This window comes from Lepus europaeus, chromosome 16, assembly GCF_033115175.1.
Source record: "Lepus europaeus isolate LE1 chromosome 16, mLepTim1.pri, whole genome shotgun sequence".
NCBI classification, from domain to species: Eukaryota; Metazoa; Chordata; class Mammalia; order Lagomorpha; family Leporidae; genus Lepus; species Lepus europaeus.
Window position 1 is genome coordinate 47,475,049 of NC_084842.1, and position 22,218 is coordinate 47,497,266.

At 41.7% G+C, this 22,218-nt stretch overlaps 1 protein-coding gene across 1 annotated transcript in view; it reads right to left on the reverse strand.

Moving 5' to 3' along the window:
• KIF13B (kinesin family member 13B) overlaps nt 1-22,218 on the reverse strand; it is a 212,894-nt gene that overhangs the window by 73,869 nt on the left and 116,807 nt on the right. The window contains exons 13-19 of the mRNA XM_062212673.1: nt 18,033-18,167; nt 10,835-10,965; nt 6,403-6,489; nt 4,759-4,949; nt 4,111-4,321; nt 3,038-3,200; nt 726-872 (exon numbers count right to left, since the gene is read on the reverse strand). Of these exons, the coding sequence (XP_062068657.1) occupies nt 726-872; nt 3,038-3,200; nt 4,111-4,321; nt 4,759-4,949; nt 6,403-6,489; nt 10,835-10,965; nt 18,033-18,167 (1,065 nt within the window). The remainder of the gene's footprint in view (nt 1-725; nt 873-3,037; nt 3,201-4,110; nt 4,322-4,758; nt 4,950-6,402; nt 6,490-10,834; nt 10,966-18,032; nt 18,168-22,218) is intronic.

The following is a 22,218-nucleotide window of genomic DNA, read 5'->3' on the forward strand; positions in this document are numbered from 1 at the left end:
CTATGGCTGTTTTGTTTATAAGCTGAAACGGCAGAGGAATACAGAAGAGAACAAAAATCATTTTAAGCAAACACGTCACCTATCAGAAGTCACCGTCATTGATGGTCATCTGGAAAAAGACACCTTCTTATGAAACAAGAAGCTAAAGTAGTCCACATGTATGCAGAAACAGGCCAGCAGGACTCAAAACACATTTCTGTTTGAAATATGCCAAGTACACGGCTGACCTAAATGACACACTGCAACGTGAGAAAACAATACCAGCATACAGAACGATGGCACCTACTTTAAGATCAAACGCCTTCAAAAACTGATTCCAACTGTGAAAATATTAAGGTAACACTGGTGTTCAATTTTAAAAACGCATGCTGTAGGTTTATCATTTGCAAGATTCAATGTGCTGAGAAGCAGGGAAAATGTCCTTTCACAGCATGGGGGAACACACACACACACACACGCACGCACACACGCGCACCAGCAGAGGGCAGCATGAAAAGCAGACACTTCTGCTAGAACTACAGATCAGAAACAAGGAGAGCACGTGCCAGAAAACCAGTTATTAAAGGTCTTAATTTGCCAAACAATCTAAAGAATTTAAATTAATTTCACTGTAGAAGCAGGATTGCAACTTGGAAAAATGAACTCTCTCCCCTTAGAGTGAGTGCTTGTGCCAGCCTGGTTCCTCCTCTGAGTGCCAGCTCAGGAATTTTTCTAAAGTAACTTACAGGAGTATCTTCTTCACATTCCTTCCACTCCTGATAAAGGTCTCGCATATCCAACAACCGGTTGTCCAGTTTTTCCAAAGACCAGATCTGCTTTCCTTTTCCTTTTCTTCTCACCTGGATGGCAGGCTCACTGAGCAGAGAGCCTGGCTGCAAAGACAGGGAGAGCGCCTGAGTGGAGCAGGAAGCTGCCCCGGGGAGTTGCAGCTGCACATTCCACACCCACCGCCCCACTGCACCATGAGGCAGCTGCACATCCTGCGTCCTTTCTCCTTCCATGGCAAAGCTTCCCAGACATCTCATAGGCTTCAACATGATGCTGTGTTAGCTAACTCTTATCAACATTCAACATCTATGTATAAACTCACACACATCTTTATAGCAACTGGATACAAATTTAAAACATAAAATATTAGAATATTAAGTTGAAATAAAAATGTTTCATTCAGAGCTGGTAGATTCCAAACCCAAGAAAAGGTAAGGAGGTAGAAAGGCTTAGTGCCTGGTGTGATCAGTTTACCCTGCATGCAAGAGGTGAAAGACCGCACTGCACTTACGAAAATGCACAAGCATTACATGTTAATCAAAACATTTTAAAAACAAATTTTTCAAAAACTATCTGATAAAGGCCATCACACAACCACAGATTATCACTGGGGAGACAGAAAAGTCCTAAGTACCAAGGGCCAGGGGAAACAAAAGGCCATGTTGCTGTATGTGACCCTACAGAAGCAGGAACAGAAATTTTCCTTTTTTTTTTTTTTATACAAGTGTTATATTCATGCAGTATAAAACACAAAATGCTTATAAGCATGGACTGTGAGTGGTCTGACACCAGTTTCCAAACACACACAGCCTGAATAGGTTGAAATCATAGAGAGCTAGAAAGACAGGGGTGGCTGCACAACAATTAAATGTGCTAAACACCACTGGCTCGTTTACCTAGTAAAGTCACTGAAACACAAACAGCATTCATTCAACTTTTTCTACCTGATAAAGAAAACAGGTTGCTTTTTTTTTTTTTTTTTTTTTTTTTTTTTGACAGGCAGAGTGGACAGTGAGAGAGAGAGACAGAGAGAAAGGTCTACCTTTGCCGTTGGTTCACCCTCCAATGGCCACTGCGGCGGGCGCACCGCGCTGATCCGAAGGCAGGAGCCAGGTGCTTCTCCTGGTCTCCCATGGGGTGCAGGGCCCAAGCACTTGGGCCATCCTCCACTGCACTCCCGGGCCACAGCAGAGAGCTGGCCTGGAAGAGGGGCAACCGGGACAGAATCTGGTGCCCCGACTGGGACTAGAACCTAGTGTGCCAGCGCTGCAAGGTGAAGGATTAGCCTAGTGAGCCACGGCACCGGCCGCAACCTGTTTTCAATGTACGTAATTTTTAAAAACTTTTTAAGCATCAAATAGAAAAAAAAATGGCCCATACATCTCCCCCAAAAAGAAGGATACCTATCAGTTATCTAATCACTTTAGATTTACTGGCTTACTTGATCAACTGTTCTAAAATGTCTACTCGGAACTTAATGAAACATTGGTGTATTTCACAGTTCTCTTAACAAGTGACCTAGGATTGTTTTCTAAGAAACAAAATCTGCACAGTGATATATATTCAATTGAGAACTTCTAAGGTAAAAAAAAAAAAAAATCACAACTCTTCGGAAATGTAAAGGCACTTCTACCCTATCTTCAGCCAGCTAGTGAGTGAATACCAAAATCCCACCAGGAATCTGTGGTGGCAGCTTTTCTGGAGAATGCTGAGCTTGGCAATAACCAGCGCCGGTACAGCATGTGCGACTTGGCCCCTGTGCACACTGGAAGAGGGTGGGAAGGGGCTGTGACACAGTAACAGAACAAAGGGGAAAAAGAACTTTGGGACGATTAATCAGAAAAGACTTCTCAGCAATAATCTAAACTGGTCTGAACAAAGAGTTGAGTGAACTGGGAAGGGTCACGGAGACAGAAAGCACATTCTAATGGATTAAATATGTACAAGGGTGCTACAAAAAGTTTGTGAAAATGAAAATGCATATTATAAAAAACTATGCACACATTTCAAAACTTTGACACCAAAATAAACTTATCTTTCACTTGCATTTTCCATGAACTTTTAAAAATTCTCTTGTATATGCACAAAGACAGAGGATTAAAAGGAAGTGAATTCTACTTGAGAGAAAAAGGACAAGTACAAAATGATACAGACTAAGGGGTCTAGACAAAATGTAGAGCAAACCCACTGGCACTTCAATCACACTGTGGAGACATAAAGCAATGGTACCCAACAATATCTGCATTTTGTCAATTAATGGCAGTCTCACCTTCCTGTTGGCATCCAGGCTGGAGGCTGGAATCTGTAGGGTAACTTTATATTCTGTTCTTTTATCCAGTTCCTCTGCAATGTAACTGGCTTCTCTCACCAATAAATTGGCTTTAACAATTTGCTCCCTCAGCCTCATCAGGCTATTATTCAAGGTTGCTTCTCTTTAAAGAAAAGAAAAAGACAAGGTGGGGTGGGGAGGCAGAGGTGGGGAACACATAGAGCAGCACAGCAGAAACTGATACAGTAACAATCTGTTACTACTGAAGCAGGACTCAAGCTTGGCCATGTCCTTCTGCACAAAGGGACTACACCACTGACATTGACCCATTGACACTGACCCATGCACACGCTTTTTTTGGGCCTACACCATTAGCACTGACACACTGTGTAACAAGCTGGCCACAGCTCAGGGCAGGGCTTTGCAAACTTGACTGTATATGCAAATCACCTGGGGAATCTTGATAAACTCAAGATTTTAACCCAGTAGATCTGGCATAGGGGCCTGAAATTCTGCATTCCAACAATCTTCAGGTGATAAGGATGCTGCCTGGCTGCAGCCCAACCTTTTAAACAGCACCAGGGGTTAGTGAAGTACAGTCTGCAACCATAGAATCCCATTTTAGTGCAATGCTAATTAACCCAAGAGAGAACAAACTTGCATCTTATTTCATTATGCAGAACAATCTGCATCTCATTAGCACCATGCTTTACCTACCTGGGCTAATCAGTCCAGATAACCGACTCTTTTTTTTTTTTTCTTTTCTTAAAAAACCAACTACCCAAGCTTCAAAACCTAAAGCATAATACAATGGTAAGAAATACTTCTTTATTTAAATCCAAAAGCCATACAAACCAAAAATTGGAATGCACCCAGCATGGAAATTTTTCAATAAATCAATATAAATTGGCAACTCCCAGCTTTCCAAAAATGAAAAAATAAGAATGCAAAATGCTTCTTGGCTGTAACACTCTTTTACTGCAGTTCTTTTGTGAGTCACACCTACATGTTCCTGTTTGCTACCTTCCTCTGGTGGGTTAAAGGTGGCGAGCAGACCCCCATGACCCGCCTACCTCTCCTCAGACCACTGCTTTAGGCGCTGCTGAGCGCTGGGCGAGTGCAGAGAGAGCCTGTCCATGCTTCGGCAGTTCTGCTTCTCGGGGGACAGCCTTCTCCGGAGCTGCTCCAGTTCCTGTTCGTACATCAGCCTCTGGCGCTCGAGGGCAGAACGCTTTTCTTCTTCGTGCTGCTGCTCCAGGCTGTTTAATATGGACTGCATTGGATCTAAACACATTTTTTAAAATGTTATCAACAAATGTTCCATGCTGCTGTTTATCATAAGTATATCACCTAATTAATACCATTAATTTGGAATAAACTCAACTTTCTTATTTCCAATTACTTGTGTTATCTAAGTTGAATATATTCCACACTACCTACCTTGATGCTACAGAAACACATTAATAATAAAGCCAGTGGTAGTCAATTTTCAAACCTGACAAATTCTATCAATGATGATAAAGTTTGCAATGATTTGATCATAAAGGCAGAATGAAACTTTCTATAAATTATCAAAGCCAAAGACACACAAAAAATAGAGTACAGGAGCCAACATTAAGACATTAACATTGTTTTTGCTAATGTTTAAAAGGTCTCAATTATAAGCATTTTTGACATTTTACCAAGTTGAAGATTCAACAATGCACTGAAGATTTGCTCACCATTACTGCCCAAGGCCTTCATGGTGACCTCCATCTGTGCATATTCAAAATTGAAGTTAATCTCACTGGAGACCTCACTGGAGGAGTCTCCATCCACATCCAGCTGTTCCGAACTGTTGTCATTCTTCAGGGAGGCGTCCTGTTCCTCATCCTCTCGCTCTGCTTTCTTTTTCTTTTTAGGCAAATTGAGTCTTGGTGGGGGGATAAAGGAGTATTTTTGAAACCAAGATAGGCATTTATTCAATCCATTCATTGGATCCTGGCATTTGCTAGATGCCAAAGAAATCACCTAAGTGCAAGGCAACTGCTGTGACTCAGGAGCTTTACATCCTAGTAGCAGAAATGAGATGCACGTGTACAAATAATTACAACAGCAAGTATGCCGCAGGCCATGCAGCCATCACAATCTTAGGGCTAAAGAGAAGTTGAGAACCATTTCAGACCCCAGCGATAAAGGAATAGGAAATAATCTGAGTCCTAACGGAGACACAGGACAGAAGGAACAGCTTGAGAAAACATGCAGACGGCAACGTTCAGAGTCTCCGGAGAAGACTACACAGCATCTGCATAGCATCCACTGAGAGACAAAGCTGGGAAGATCAAGTTAACCCAGACTATGAAGGTTTTGGGTACTAGGCCATGCAATTTATATCTGTTTTAGTTTGGAAAGGGAAAAAAAAATGGAAGAATTCTCCATGCTCTTGGCACTCATCTGCCCTATTCTCAACCCTCAGAATAGCGACCGGCCTTCAAGCCAAGACCTGTGCTGTCTCTAAGACAGCTTAGCGAGGCAGGCACATTGAGCGCTGTCAGGAAGAGGAACAGGACTTAGATCTTACACAGTCTCCAGCCTGCCTGTCCCTGCCAACACAACAAATTCCCACATTTTGTCTGGGAAATGATGTGTGCAGCCTCACAAAAGACTTTTTCTCTCAGTCTCCTTTGCAGCCAGGAGGCAAATTCTAGCAAAAGGGATGTAAGTTAAGTGCAAAATTGCTGGGCACTCTGGGAACACATCTTCCTTTTCTCTCCTAGTGGGCAGTGGGGACTGCCAGCATTCTCTGTCATGTGCCTGCGTGCTGTGTTGATTACTTGAGTGGCATGGCCACTGTAAGACCACACAGACATGCCTAGATTCTGACAAGCTTTCAGCCATAGCATTTTTGAGAATCTTAGCCAAAGCTAACCACCATCTTTCTTTGGGTTTCCTGTTCTGTAGGAAAAGAAAATCATCTGTTTAACCCATGATAGTCAGGTCTGTCACCACGTGCAACTGAAAGTACCCCTAGAAGAAATAACCACTTTACGTTATAGATAACGAAACTAAAAGCACAACTATTTTTCAGTAAAAAAGTAAATTAAAAAGATAAACCTGTCAGAAAAGAATTCATGAATTCTTATGACCCGAAGGCTAAACAAGTATCTTCCATTTGGAACTAAAAAGGAAAAAATACCTAAGTAAACCCAGTATGTGTCGGAAGTGTACAGTTCCTATGCCCCTAGGATGTACACCACACATGTACAGTGAGCAAACTTATGACACAAATAAACGCAGAATGTGTAATTTTTATGAAGCTTTACAATATATATTCTCCTACTTCAGAGCTAATCTTCAAAAACATCCCCTTTTCAAGGTCTTCCTACCTGAAGAAATGGTTGTTTCCCCATAATATCCTGTCCCCATGGTGCAGCTGTATCGGACTGGAGACAGAAGAGCCGTTCACACATGTTCTATGGAGAGAGGAGGTTAACTGTGAGGAACAAGCATCTTGTTTTCCGATTTAATGTTCCAGTATTATACAGAGGTCTAATCGTTACAGACAACGAAACAATGCTCCAAAATAAAACCTGCCCTTGAAAATTTTAGTATTTGCATTTACTTCTTTGTTGACTGATCCAAAATGCTTATAGTAGGTATAATAGATTATCTTCCATTTTTCAAACTGCTACCTATTTTATAACTTACATTCAACATGTCTGTATTATGCAGTAGAGATCAATATCCTCCATTGTTCAAAGTTTTAAATTTCTTGTGTTGTATGAGGGGATCTCCAAAGAGTTCCCGGAAAACGTATACTATGAACAAACTATGCATGGATTTCAAATAAATTTTGAACCAAAATAAGCTTATCTTTTCATTCCATTTCCCATGAACTTTTTGAAGTACCCTCATACATTAAGGCATAAATATGGAACCACTACAGCCAATAAACCAAAGATGGCAGTAGTATACACACAACTGAAGCAAATATGTCCCATCTATATGGATAAGAGTCAATCAACCGACTGGACTCAAGAATATCTATAGATCGAAACCTAGATTAAATTATTCTGTCATAGCCTATCAGTAGATATAAGATTTATAGCTCCACAGGACTGCTTATCTGAAAGATGAACTTCAGGAACAAAAATAGTGGGTAGGATGAGATGAAGGGAAGAATCTGGGAGGACAGGAAATAAACATGAGATTATGCCTGTAACCGTCAGACTGGTCTTACTGGGATACCAGTGCCATCATGCTTTCCTTCTGCTGAATTCCTTCACTAAGATACAGGATATCGCGGCCCTGTACAGGAAAAGCGTGTTCACCTTCACCCTTCCCTGTTCTAGTTAAGTCCCAATTTCAGGGGTGGGAGGGTTATTTTCTGTTTGCCAAACATGATAACCTTGTCCCCTAAATCTCGACTCATACCAGCCCAAGAGACTAGAAAAGGTTCCGATTCCTTTCCATAGTCCCAAATCTTAATCAGCAATCCAAGTCCAGTTTGCTTCTCATTTCCTCAGTAAAGAATGCTGATCACCTCCGCATACAGTATCTTACTTTAAGTAAATAAAGCTTTTTCAATAAAGCTAGAAAGTACTCAGGTGGTTTTACGCACTTCATGATTTTTATGTGTATACATACACACCCACACCGAATCTTACTTCCTATCTAGCTTTGACTCACCATACGGACATCATCTCATTATTCAAATCCCTTACAAAAACTATATTCATATAGTTATGATAGGAGGGGACTGACTGAAATTACAAGATTTTAGTCTTTATGACACAAATTTCTCAAATTCAAGGAGGAGTTTAATGGCAAAAAAACATAAACATACTTAAAGAGCCATAGCAATTAAGCTATGTTTAGTACATACATACTACATAGATAATGAATACACATCAGTTACAGTGTAATACACATGGGGTCCCCAAGATGAAAATTATTTTCATAGTAACATTAAACTTTAGTTAAATGCTCCTTTCCACTGTGTTGATATCTGTGCAGACCATGAGTTAAACTATTAATGCTTTACTTCAAAGCAAAGTAGTGGTACCAAACATTACTGGTAGTAGCCAGAATATTCACTGCCATATATTCACAATTTAAAAAAATCAAATGTTTCATTTGAGAATGTCATCAATTAAGCAGTAAAACTTGCTTAATTGTAAAACTTATTAAATCTTGACCCTGAGTATTCAACTTTAGTATTTCAGATGACAAAATGAGAAGAACACAGAAAGCACTTTTTTATTTATTTGACAGGCAGAGTTATAGACAGTGAGAGAGAAGACAGAGAGAAAGGTCTTCCTTCCATTGGGTCACCCCCCAAAATGACCACTACGGCTGGAACTGTGCCGATCCGAAGCCAGGAGCTTCCTCCTGGTCTCCCATGCAAGTGCAGTGGCCCAAGCACTTGGGCCATCCTCCACTGCACTCCCGGGCCACAGCAGAGAGCTGCACTGGAAGAGCAGCAGCCAGGCTTTTAACACATCCCAAGGCATGAAGCGTCTGACCCACACAAACTTCAGACTTCAGACTTGTGTATTCAAAAATGAACAAAGTGAAATCTGTCACTTCGAGGAAAACAACTGGCAGTGTTTGTTATCAGTGACAGATTCCAGCCTTTACAATGAAAATAAGAATTTTGAAAACCTGTGTCAATATCCTCCACCAAACACCACCAGGAATACACCTGTGGTTGAACAAGCTGAAGAAGATACAACACGCGGAGTCTGAGGGCATCTCAATGAGAGAGGCTGAGTAAGAAAGACGTGGGCTTTGTTGGACAACTTCAGAGAGGGTTTAAGGAAGCAGGAGCTCCGTATACACTGAACATGATCAGAAAATGGAAGTCATCCTAGGATTGAGTATTTCAAAACACCTTATCTATAAGGGAGGGGATGCCAGAACAAGGATACTGTTGTCATTGGTCAAACAGCAGTACATAGTGTTGGCCAAAAAAGGGAATACTGATATTGTATGGGTGGCACAGGGACTGTCTCCCTCTGTGCTTAGAGGATGACATGCTGTGGCCTGCTCTGTCTCCTTTTATCACAGTCTCAGAATAACTCCGCCTGAGGCTGGCGCTAGGTGCAATTATTCACACCCAACAGAAGAGCAGCAAGACCTTGATGTGAGGGTCAGGACATCTGCTGCCCTTTTTGGTTCCTGACTATATCCTTCACCAGGTACCTGATGGCTTCCCCACGTAGAAAAAAACTTGATAGATGAAACCAGTGATGGTTTTAACAATTTGCTTTTTGTATCACAGAATGAAACAGTCGACATTTGGAGGACCAAAATAATTCAGTTAACCATTATCTATAACAGTTACAGACATGTATGTCCTGTTCTATAACACAGTGTTAACAATTTCATAGATGAAGGAAACATACTGACAAACATCTAATTTATAAAACACTTAGTCTTATGCAAGGGACAGAGAATCAAACAAGAAAGGCCCTTATCCTCAAGGGGCTTACAGTGCAATGCGTAATAAAGGTCAATAGCTCAGAAGAACACAAAATAGGCGTTGACACAGCAGGAAGCGTAAAGGCCACAGGGAAGGGCATTCAGTGTACACTAAACAAGGAACTCTCCAAAGCAGATAAGGACGGAGTCTAACTTGGAAGGTCAAAGAGGAGTTAGCAGGCCACAGGAATGGCAGACACAGAGGAACAGCAGCAGAATAAGGGGTTTTCTACCAAACGCAAAAGAAAGCCTTCTAGCAGTACAGTGAGCAGAACCTGGAGGAAGCTTACAGTTTTGAACGTCTTTTTCTTTTTTTTTTTAAGATTTTATTTATTTGAGAGGTAGAGTTACAGACAGTGAGAGGGAGAAACAGAGAGAAAGGTCTACCATCTGATTTACAATGGCCACAATGGCTGAAGCTAAGCCGATCCACAGCCAGGAGCCAGGAGATTCTTTGTCTCCTACACAGGTGCAGGAGCCGAAGCACTTGGGCCATCTTCCACTGCTTTCCCAGCCACAGCAGAGAGCTGGATCAGAAGCGGAGCAGCCTGGACTAGAAACAGCACCCATATGGGATGTAGGTGCCACAGGCGGAGGATTAACCTACTACACCACAAGGCTGGTCCATTGACAGGAATTCTAATCAAGACTTGCTGCAGGGGCCAGTGCTATGGCATAGTGGGTAAAGCCGCCGCCTATAGTACTAGTATCCCATATGGACAACGGTTCGTGTCCCAGCTGCTCCACTTCCAATCCAGCTCTCTGCTGTGGCCTGGCCTTCTCTCTCTGTTTAACTCTTTCAAATAAATAAATAAATCTTAAAAAAAAAGACTTGATGCAGGCCTAAATAAGGTCATGTTAGATAATACAGAAGGGAGGGATATGCATGGGAGATGCTAAAATGCTAAACATAAAGGGACTGTTAATCAACTGGATATCTTAAATGAACTTAAAAATAAAAGCAAATGAAGGCAAAACCTCCCTTAGACCACCCACTACTAGAATAGTTTCTTCCCATTAAAAGTTATGGCAACAGAGTCAAGTATTTGGCATAGAAGTCAAGATGTTACTTGGAACACAGGCATCCCGTATCACAGTGCCTGGTTTGAATCCATGTTCTGCTCCCAATTCCAGCTTCCTGCTAAGGCATACTTTGGAAAAATAGACTGAATTTCCAATCTTTGGCTTCAGCCTAGCCTATCCTTGCCTATTGTAGGCATTTTGGGGAGAGAACCAGTGGATGGAAGATCTCTCTCTGTCTCTCTGCCTTTCAAATAAATCAAATAAACAAATTGCAAAGATTATTTTGACATTAACACTAATTCAATACATTACCTGGTGTTCTTTTGAGGAGTCAGCATAACCTGGCCTTCTGGTGTAATGTCTATAATACAATGTTCGGGAAGAATGCCCATTCCACACAGTTGGATATCTTGGGAATTTGCCGACCCTATCAATGTGTGTTCCTAAGAAAGAATCAAATTCACTCATCAATACTGCATTCTTACACGTACCCAAACTGCAGTCATCTACTGAGTCCTCTTACATCAACCTATTATCTCAGCTAAAAAATGTTAAAGCAAATATAATGGTAGGAGGAACTCCTGGCTTTGTCTGAAATTCAACTCATTTATATTTTCTTATAAGGAATAACATACAAAGTTGAATTACATCCTTTAAACATAAACTAGAAGTCAGCATTGTGGCACAATGAGTTAAGCTATTGTTTGTGATGCCAGTATCCCATATGGAACAACTGATTCAAGTCCTAGCTGCTCTACTTCCTATCCAGTTCCCTGTTAATGAGCTTTGGGATGATGGCCTAATTACATGAGCCCCTGCCATCCACTTGGGAGACCCAAATGGAGTTCCAGGCTCCTGTCTTCAGCCTGGCCCAGCCCCTGCCATTGCAGCCATTTAGGAAGTAAACCAGTTGATAGAAGATTGATCTCTCTCTCTTCTTTCTCTCTCTCTCTCCCTTTCTTGATATCACTCTTTCAAATAAATAAATCTTTAAAATTATTGTAATTTTATATTTGTGTCTATACTATAATTCATCATCTTCTACCACAACTTTGATTTCACATATTTTACAGTACTCCAATGCATGCTTAGAGGAGCCATCTGCCACTGGTCTACCAACAACACTGATCTTCCAGCTATAGTTAACTTGTACAACACTTACCTGTTCTCAATCAAAATTTGTCAACTATAAATATAAAAGCTAACACAAGAGTTTGAAAGACAAATTATTTTATGAATATTATGGTCTCCCTCATCTCATAAATGATGCAATAGATGTGTTCTTAAGATCCAACTACTCAGCTCTCTAAGTCCTACTTTTTGAAAGTTAACTCATTCATCCTTGATGGAGAAAACTGACATAACCGTTAAGTTCCCTCAAACTTCAACCTCTGCCCATATGTGGTTAAATGTTGGAAGGTCCTGAGATGAGTTTCTATGCCCCATTCTCTTTCTACACACACCCAGATCAGGGGTAAGTTTGGAATGCTTTACTTTTAGCAACTCACACACAACTATTCAACTCTGTCCTTAAAAGGCAAAAACAAACAAATAGCAAGTAAATGACTAAGTATGGCAATTTTATTTATAAACACTAAAATATGAATTTCATATACTTTCACAGGTCATTCTTCAATCATTTAAAAATGTAAAGACAATTCTCAGCTCCCGGGTGATACACAACAGGAAGTATCTGGATTTGGTGCATGGGAAGCAGTCTGCCACCTGATTTATGTGACATCATCCACTCCTTGGCTTTAAATACTGTCTACACTTAAACTAAGCCCATGTCGACAACCAAAAATTAGACTTCAGTTCTGTTCTTCCCCATCTCCATGACCATTCTCCTAGTTCAAGGCACCATTATTCTTTGCCTATTTGATGTCCAAAGACATATTTAAGTGAATCAGGACCAAAGCACAACTCTCACTCTCATCTCTCCAATCAATCTACTCCCTTCTCCAATAATAATGGCATTACCACCACCCAGCTAGTGGACTACCATGTTTAGACATTATCCTCAATCTTTTCTCATTCCCTGATCAGCCTACCCCATGTCAGTCAAGGAATCCTTAGATTCTACCTCCAAAACACATTGACTAATCAGCTCATTTTTCCCTGCCTCCAGGATCTCTTGCCCAGGTGAATGCAGGAACCTCCCAACTATGTCTCCACTCCTATACCACTCCCAACACTCCCACCACAGCAGTTAATTGTGTGATTCCCCTCTTTGAAAACTTTTGTTGGCTTCTCTCTGAATTTCTACTAAAGTCCAAATTCTCAAGCAGGTGCACAGAATGCCTGCTTTTCTTATCCTTTGCTCCTAACCCTCTGCACCCTGGGTGTGTGAGCCAAGCATATGGGCTTTTCTCGGTTCTTTCGGTGCACCGAGCTGATCTCCATCCACCAACTGGTACTGGCTGTTTCCCCTGTCTGAAATGTTCTTCCCTTGAGCTCAACAGTGGTTATTTTCTACCATTTCTGCCTCAGCTTTTAACATCACATCCTCAGGGAGGTGTTTCCTGAACTCACAGCTGGCAACAGCCACCCATTCTCTGTCACACCGCCCAATTTTAATTCCTTCCAGGACCCTGGCTGCTCATGGGTTTACATCCACCTCCACAGCTAGCATGGAAAACTCTGCGAGCACAGGACAGCCTCACTCCCCACTGTATTCCAAGCACTGAACACAGGCCTGGCTCTTAGGCATTAAACAAAAATTGAAAGATAAATGAGCAGTCGCCTCCCTTGGCCTTTCCTCAGACCCAACAGGAGACAATTCTCTCCAGTTCTTCACAGACTGCCCTTCTCAACACATTCAGCACGTCACATATTCCCACCCCTTCTGGAATTCCAAACTCACGAAAAGGCCTCTTCTTCAGTAGTATTTTCCACTTCTCTGTCCTGGGGTTTCTTCTCTGGATCACACTGCAGTGGTATTTGCAAGGTAACAAGGAGCTGGCATGCAGAACTGCCTTGTACTAACCTGTTAGATCCTCAGGGTGTGCATACAATCCAGGACATTCAAGGCACATACCTACTCCTCACTGTTAGCTCGAATTCCTGGCCAATCCTATAGTTTCTTAACCCAGAGAACAACTGGACTGGGTGTAAATGGGAGGTAACGTATTTGTGAAGCTAAGTATGCCTAAAAATTCTACTCTATGCCTGCCTCCACCCTCCCCTTACCCCTATCTTTCTCCTCTGTCTTCCCTATCACCAACAGCAAGGTGGAGAGGAAGCCCAGGAGGGAAACAAGAGTCTAGAGAGAGAAGGGCCCAAGATCACCTAAAGAAGATGAAAAATCCCCAAGCGTTTGCCTTGGGCCAGTTCTGTGCAGCATCCCTTTCCGCCTCCCATGAGAACTGCAGCCCCCAGGCATACTTTGCTTGGGAATCCTTTCTATCCTTTGGGGACAGAGGTGGAAAAGCCCAGACTCAACCCTACGCTGGAGTCTCAGAGAGTGTGGAAGCAACTCCACCACACTCCCAGCCTGTGCAGCAGTTCATGCACACATCCCTGCCCTGATTCAGCTTCTCCTGGCCAGAAATGCTCTCTTCCTTCACCTCTATACGAAGTCATCTTTCAATACCTACTTCTACCACTATACACCGAATTCTCCATTCTCTGAACCCTGGTTACACTTAAGACCCATACAGTATTATGATTTACTAGTTCACAAGAAGTTTCTCCACTTTGTATAGATAGCAACTTATATAGGACTTTGATCTTTTACAACAATCAGCATAACATGCAATACAGAGTGTATGCTAAGTATCTCTCAGTGGAATAAATTATAAATTATCAGAGACAGAAGACACTAACTCAAATATGCAAAGGTCTAATCCTAGTTGTCAAAGGACAATTTCATTTTTTCCAAAAAATACCATAGTCATAACCATTATGAGCTGGACACTGAGCACACAAGAGACAAAGTCCTAACCAAAAAGATCACGGTATACATGACAGTGGAAATCTCACTTCAGGTTATAATTTAACCTAATGGGATTGATGATGCACTAGAATCTGAAATAAGTTCTAAAAGCTCGCCTCTGCCTAAGCCTTGCTATCTGATGTTTAAGTTAGTCAATTAGCTTTATAAACTCTTCTTATTGCACTATAAGCACAGCAATGAAAATGCCAATGAGGAACAACACAGGCACCAGAGGTGCTATAGAAGACTATCTAGGGAGTCCCTAAATGCTGTGAAAGTACAAGAAAATCGCAATCAGATATTAGGGCACTTTGGAAAGCTCACAGAAAATGGAAGGGAGAGCGTCATTTCCATGAACATTCAAAGACCTTCGTAAAGCTACCCAATGATAGCAAATCAGTCTCATTAATGACTCTAACGAAAGCTAGTATCACGTAAACTAGAATAAATGGAGAATTCTGCTCTAAAGTGTGAGAAAACCACACAACTTGGAATCAGAAAGAACTTTAGAGGAGTTTTAATCCAGCGCCTTCCTTTACAGATGGGTGGCTGAAAGCAACCAGAGACGTGAAGTCATCTGCCCAGCTCCTACACTGACTCGAGAATGCGAAGGCAATGATATTTTAAAAAGGCGAGGCCTCCAGATTCCTCCGCCCCACATCATGGTATCTCTTTACTGAAGAAAAAACTGTTCTTGGACTGAAACTGCCCTTCTGAATGTGCTTTGTCATGCATATAGATATTCTTGACATGGGGTTAGCCCGGGCACCCAAGAAACAGCACGGCCTCAAACTTCACCCAAACAGGCTTGACCACACAGTCTAAAACAGAACCCAAACACCTCCACACAAGAGGACCAGAAATATTTTGACTGCTCTCCAAAATTCTGTGAACAGTCTCTTTGTTTGACTTTTCAGTTATGGAACAGATCTGAACCAGGGTTCTTCCTGGGGGGGGGGGGGGGGGGCGTTCCAATTTGAACCTCATCATATCACAAAGAATTCCTAGTTCTGAGAAATTAAAAGGGCAGAGCATTTGAGTCCTGATCTCAGAGTGCACCTCTTCCAAAGCATGCTGTGGTTCTAGCTCAACCTGCTACCACCATTCGTTTGCAAGTACAAAGTGATGTCATGATGCATCATTTTTAATAGATAAGCATAGTATGCATATAAAGTCCCACATGTGGGAGTGGGGAACATCTGCCCCTTGGGCCAAATAAGGCCCATGAAATCATCCGATCTGGAACTGCTAGGGTAACTACAGGCGGGACTCAAAATTAACAAATCTGTAGCAGGCTTATTTTTAAGTTGATAATTTTGTATGGCTTGCAAATGATATTATAAAAATCCAAATTTTGCCCTTGGCAGAAAAAAGGCTTTATACTCCTGCATGAGAAAGTGGAACATGGAATATTTTGATTTTGTATAATGTTTCTGTGTATAAAGAGCCCCTATGAAAGCCAAGACACTGTGGCAAAAATGACCCGAATGAAAGATCTCTGTAAACAAGATCCCAGCAGAAAGAATGGGCCATCAAAGAAGGAGGCACCTTTCTCTGAAGGGAGGAAGGAACCTCCACTGTGATATGGCCTTGACTAAGTTCAGAGTTTGTGAACTCTAGGGGCTTCCATAGCCTTGACAGCTCACAGCTAGAGCCTCGGGTGATTACTGATGTCATAAATAAGAGTGTCAATTGTTAAATCAACAACAGGAGTGGGGAGCAAGTGCACAGTGACGTAGGATCTCTGTCCCTAATGTGTTTTACTATGAGGATTAACGGTAAAACTACTAGTGGACCAGTACTCTATATCTTGGGCGGTTGTGTGGGTGCAGTCTGTTGAAATCTCTGCTACTTAGTATATACTAAGTTGATCTTCTGTATATAAAGATAATTGAAAATGAATCTTGATGAAGAGTGGGATGGGAGAGGGAGTGGGATATGGGATGGCTGTGGGTGGGAGGGAGGTTATGGGGGAAAAAGCCACAACAATACAAAAGTTGCACTTTGTAAATTTACATTTACTAAATAAAAAAAAGTAAAAAAATAAAAATAAAAATAAAGAGCCCCTATGTATCCAACTCTACAGGAACCTTGCAAGGTGGGCAGAAGTAACTTCTACCCATTTACAAAGGAAGAATCTGCAGCCTAGAGAGGGCAAAGACTTTGCCACGGACTGGAAACACAGAATACCTCCCTCCTACTACAGCACGACTCCACTAAACCACGATACCCGAGATGTGTACAGACTCAGTGCAACTCGGAAGGGAACAAAACATGGTGTAAGATTCCTAACCAAAGGGTCTTATCAAAATAATACAAAGCAATTATCCCAGGATATCTCTGATAAAAACTGGGAAACTATACTGTCAGAATTCTTTAGTCTTTCTAGAAATTAAAGCATTACATTCATGTTAAAACTGTTTCCAACTTAATCAGCTCACTACAGCTTTATTTTTCTGGTAGGTTAGTGAAATCTACATGAGGGGCTGAAAGACTGCGTCTTAACATGTATAACACCATGCTGAGCTCTCCAGGCCACCACAGTTTACGCCCTGGCCTTGACCAAGGTGGTGTTGGCATGCGCCTCAGAACAGCAGGGGTGCTTCAGGTTCACGCTGATTTTAAAGCAGTCTCCTATCTGCCCGTTATATCTCATGAGTTCCAGATTTCAGTGCAAATATTTGTCTTTTTTTTGTTGTTGTTCCATACTCTGACCCTCTCAGTCTCTACTCTTCCCTTTGTTCTAAGTTGATAATCCAAATTTATTTTCCTAAGAGTTACTGAAAACATAAACTTCACACCAAGTAGTACTAAAAACTTTAAGGATTTCCTCTTAACGAATTACTCATGGACAAACAGGCTACACACAAACAACAAAATCTTGAGTCTACTAACCAAGCCAATCATTTAGTCTTAAAAGTCATCCCTTAAGTTTTAAACTTACCTCCTTAATTTCCTGGCATAAGTCACATTTAACATTTGCAGATTAGTCATTTAACTTTTTAGAAATAATGATCAATATATATATATATATATATATATATATATTTTTTTTTTTTTACAGGCAGAGTGGACAGTGAGAGAGAGACAGAGAGAAAGGTCTTCCTTTGCCGTTGGTTCACCCTCCAATGGCCGCCGCGGTAGGCGCGCTGCGGCTGGTGCACCGCGCTGATCCGATGGCAGGAGCCAGGTGCTTCTCCTGGTCTCCCATGGGGTGCAGGGCCCAAGCACTTGGGCCATCCTCCACAGCACTCCCTGGCCACAGCAGAGAGCTGGCCTGGAAGAGGGGCAACTGGGACAGGATCGGTGCCCCGACCGGCACTAGAACCCGGTGTGCCGGCGCCGCAAGGCGGAGGATTAGCCTAGTGAGCCGCGGCGCCGGCCCAAAATATCATTTTTATATTGATGTCGTTGAACATCAAAGACTAAAAAGGGAAATTGATCCCAAAAACCCAGGGTTGTTCTAAAAACAATTTGCTAATCTGAATAATCATGGTTCCCCAGTTTTAAAAAAAGGACCAAGAACGATTGTTGCTAGCTTCCTGCCACAAAATAGAACAAAGCACAGGAACTCACCTTTAGATAGTAGACCAGAAGTTCATTCAGAGCAGGGTCCGCATTCAAGTTAACTAGGAAACATTTATCATCCCCAACTTTGATTCCTGAAGACTGCAGAGATATTCCAAGACTCTCAAGCTGTTTCTGTCGCTCCTGCAAATGTATCAAAGAAATACAAATTCTATATAAACGATCTCATAATAGCAAATTAATAATTCAGTATAATTCTAATTCAAATATTCTATCTTCAGATATGACATTACATATCAGTGCATTTCTCTTTCCAAATTATAGTCATTTTACTAAGTAAATTTTTTATTTTTTTTAAAAAGTTCGTTACAAATAGCAACGACGTATTCTACTGAGTTCTGGATTTCCCTTCTTAAACATTTCTAACAACTAGAACTCATACATTCTCTTGTATTATTCTGCATGAATAAGCCCATGAGCGCATCTTACTCAACCCAAGCCCTTCTCAGGAGCCAAGCAGTCACAGCACTCTCCTGCTTGACCTCTTCAGTGACTCCCAGGCGAGGACAAGGACCAAAGTCCCTCACTACAGATCCAGGGCCCTTCGTCCTGGCCCATTCCCTCTCCTTCGTTCTTGCTCACTCCTGCTTTCAGACTCTGCACCACATTACATGGAATACGTTTCAGGGCCCTGCGAGTGCCAAGAACGCTCTCTTCTCGCGTCAGCTTCAGGTATTTTACACCTGTTCCTCTTACCTGGAGCAGACTTGCCCTCAGACTGGCTTCCCATCTGTGTACATGATCGTTCCTCCCACATCAGCCCGTAAGCTGTGTGGGAATGAATGCCAACTGCTGAGTTCCCAGCATCTAGCAGAGGGCAGGCACATCATGAGCACTCAAAGCTGCCGTGCCATGAATGTATTCTAAAAAATCGTTTTAAAATATAAATATACATATATACATATAATTTTCATGTTATCAGTGCAAAATTTTAAATAAGTAGATAAAACCCTGCATAAGCACTCAAGCACTGTTTTCTTTTTTTTTTTTTTTAAGGCACTGTTTTTCTTTAAGGACTACAAACTTCATGCATTTCGTAAGTACAACTTAGGAACACAGCGATTCTTCCCACCATACCCACCGTCCCTCCCACACTTCATCCCTCCTCCTCCTCCCCCCTCTCCCATTCCCATTCTCCCTTAAGATCCATTTTCAATTAACTTTATACACAGAAGACCAACTCCATACTAAGTAAAGAATTCAACAATCTGCACAAAAAAAGAAAAAAACACTGTTCCTCAACAGTCGAGACAAGGGCTATTCAAAGTCATTGCATCTCAAAGTTAATTTTACTTTTTTTTTTTTAGAAACTTAATTAACTTTGAATAAGCACAAAGAAAGATACATCTTTTGCGAGCATTTAGACATAACTGTAAGACATAAGAATATCCTCCACTTAACACATTAAAAGAAAGTTAAGTCCTTGAGAACAAGTTTTATCATTAATTAAGGAAACACCTAAGAAAACAAGCAATGGAGTTGGACACTTAGGTATAACTAAAACTTATGAGACTTAAGACTATCCACCACTTAAATACACTAAAACAAAATAAATATTTGAGAACAAGTTTTATTATTAACTCTCAAAACACAACTCTTTGAGGACAGAGGTCCTGCATGGGAAGTTAGTGCACAGTGACTCCTGTTATTAATTTAACAATCAAGCACTATTTGCATAACATGAGCCTTTGTGTGTGCCTGTCTAGTTCTGAGCCATATAATATAGGGAAGTATGCACTTAAGAGGATACACATCCATTACACAACTGGCTGCCCTATGATTAAGTGGAACTGTGGCAGGGTAAGGTCATCTACGACAATGGATAAACAGCAAGCAGTGAGAAGTCACAAGCACCTAGGACCTTTTATTCTGGGGGCAGCACCAAACTAAGTCTTTTAACTAGGGCCACACGGTTCAGCCTGCAGCATAATTAAAATAAAGCATCATAATTTTGCTATTTCTTTCCATTTTATAAAGTCTTATCTTTTTGTTTATGCATTTACTTGAGAAGGTGAGACAGATAGAAGACAGAAAGATGGTTCATCTGCTGGTGCACTTTCCAAATGCCCATAACTGAGTGCTGAAACTCAACCCAGGTCCTCCACTTGGGTGACAGAAACTCAGTTACTTGAACAATCCCCCCTGCCTCCAGAGCCTGCACTGGCAGGAAGCTAGAGCTAGGAACCAAGGTGGCTGTGGAAGCCAGGTATTTCAATATGGGATGTGAGCATCTTAACCAGTACCCTAACCCAAAGGCCAAATGCCTGCCCCAAAATTTTGCTATTTCTAGGCACACCACCCTAATTTATATGATCACTGATGCTTAACTATCTCTTCTAACAAAAAGAACTACAAGGTTCTTTCAGAAGTCTGGGAGAGTTTAACACTCGACAGAGTTTCAGCACACAATGCCAACAAGTGATTATTGTTGATAAACAACCATGTACATGGGGCCAGTGCTGTGGTGCAGGTTAATCCTCCGCCTGCAATGCCTGCATCCCGTTTGAGTGCCAGTTCTAATCCCGGAAGCTCCTCTTCCTGATCTAGCGTTCTGCTATGGCCTGGGAAAACAGAAGATGGCCCAAGCACTTGGGCCCTAGCACCCACATGGAAGACCTGGAAGAAGCTCCTGGCTTCAGATAGGCCCATCTCGGGCCACTGCAGCCATTTGGGGAGTGAACCAGCAAATGGAAGACCTTTCTCAATGTCTCTCCCTCTCGCTCAAATAAAGAAGTACAACTTATCAACCTCTATTTAAAAAAAAAAAAATACATAAAATAAGGAATCCAACTATATATTCTTTCAAAATTATCACAATTAGCAAACTGCTGTTTTATTCTACCTTCCTATACATTTTTCTGTTGCTTGAGATTATATAACAGTAAAATACCATAAAATTTTTGGGTAAATGAAAAACAGGAACAATGGTGGAAAACTGTCCATTTGTTATTACATTTCCTGCCAAAAATTTAAGTTTTTAATCATCTCAAAATTAACAAATGCTTGCAACACCTAGGAACGAGCTCATAAAAAACATTATATGATAAAATACAGTTATGTAGAGATGTCATGAAATCTTGCTTCTGGTATCGGGGTTGACCAACTTGCTCTATGAAATGTCAGGTGGTAGGTATTTCAGTCTTGGTGGGCCACATGTCCATGTCACAACTACTCAGCTCTGCTAGCTGAACCAAACAGAACACAAAAATCAAATGAGCTCCGCTGTGCTCCAACACAAACACAAACACGAGTGGCAGGCCAGGTTCCATCCATGAGCAGTCTGCCAAACCCTGACCAACCTCAAGGTTTTGATATCACTTAAGTGTATATTTGGTTTTTGTTTTTTAACGATTTATTTTATTTATTTGAAATGCACAGTTACAGAGAGAGAGAGAGAGAGAGAGAGAGAGAGAGAGAAAAAAAGGTCTTTCATCTGCTGGTTCACTCCCCAAATGGCCGCAACGGCTGGGGGTGGGCCAGGTTAAAGCCAGGAGCTTCATCCAGGTCTCCCCATGGGTGCAGGGCCCAGGGACTTGGTCCATTGTCTGCTGCTTTCCGAGGTGCATTAGCAGGAAGCGGGACTGGAGTCGAGCAGCCAGGATTCAAACCAGCACCCATACGGAACGCCACCATGCAGGCAGCAGCTTAACCCATTAAGCCATAATGCTGGCCCCAAGTGTGTATTTTTTTTAACTTTTATTTAATAAATATAAATTTCGAAAGTACAACTTTTGGATTATAGCAGCCCAAGTGTGCATTTTTAATGGGAACGTAAAGATGGAAATGAGAGAAAATCTGGCCTGGTAGACAGAGTACCCAAACTAGAAAACAGTCATGTTGAGTTCTGTTTACTCAAAAGCATTATTGAGGGGCTGGTGCTGTGCTACAGTGGGTTAAGCTGCCATCTGTGACGCCAGCATCCTGTATGGTCACCTGCTCACGTCCTGCCTGCTCCACTTCTGATCCAGCTCCCTGCTAATGTGCCTGGGAAAGCAGCAGAAGACGGCCCAGGTGCTTGGGCCCCACCACCCAAGTGGGAGATCCAGAGGAAGCTCCTGCCTTTGGTCTGGTCCAGTCCTGGCTGTTGAGGCCATTTGGGGAAAGAACAGCAGATAAAAGATCTCGATCTGTCTCTCACTGCCTTTAAGATATGTAAATCTTAAAAAAAAAAAAA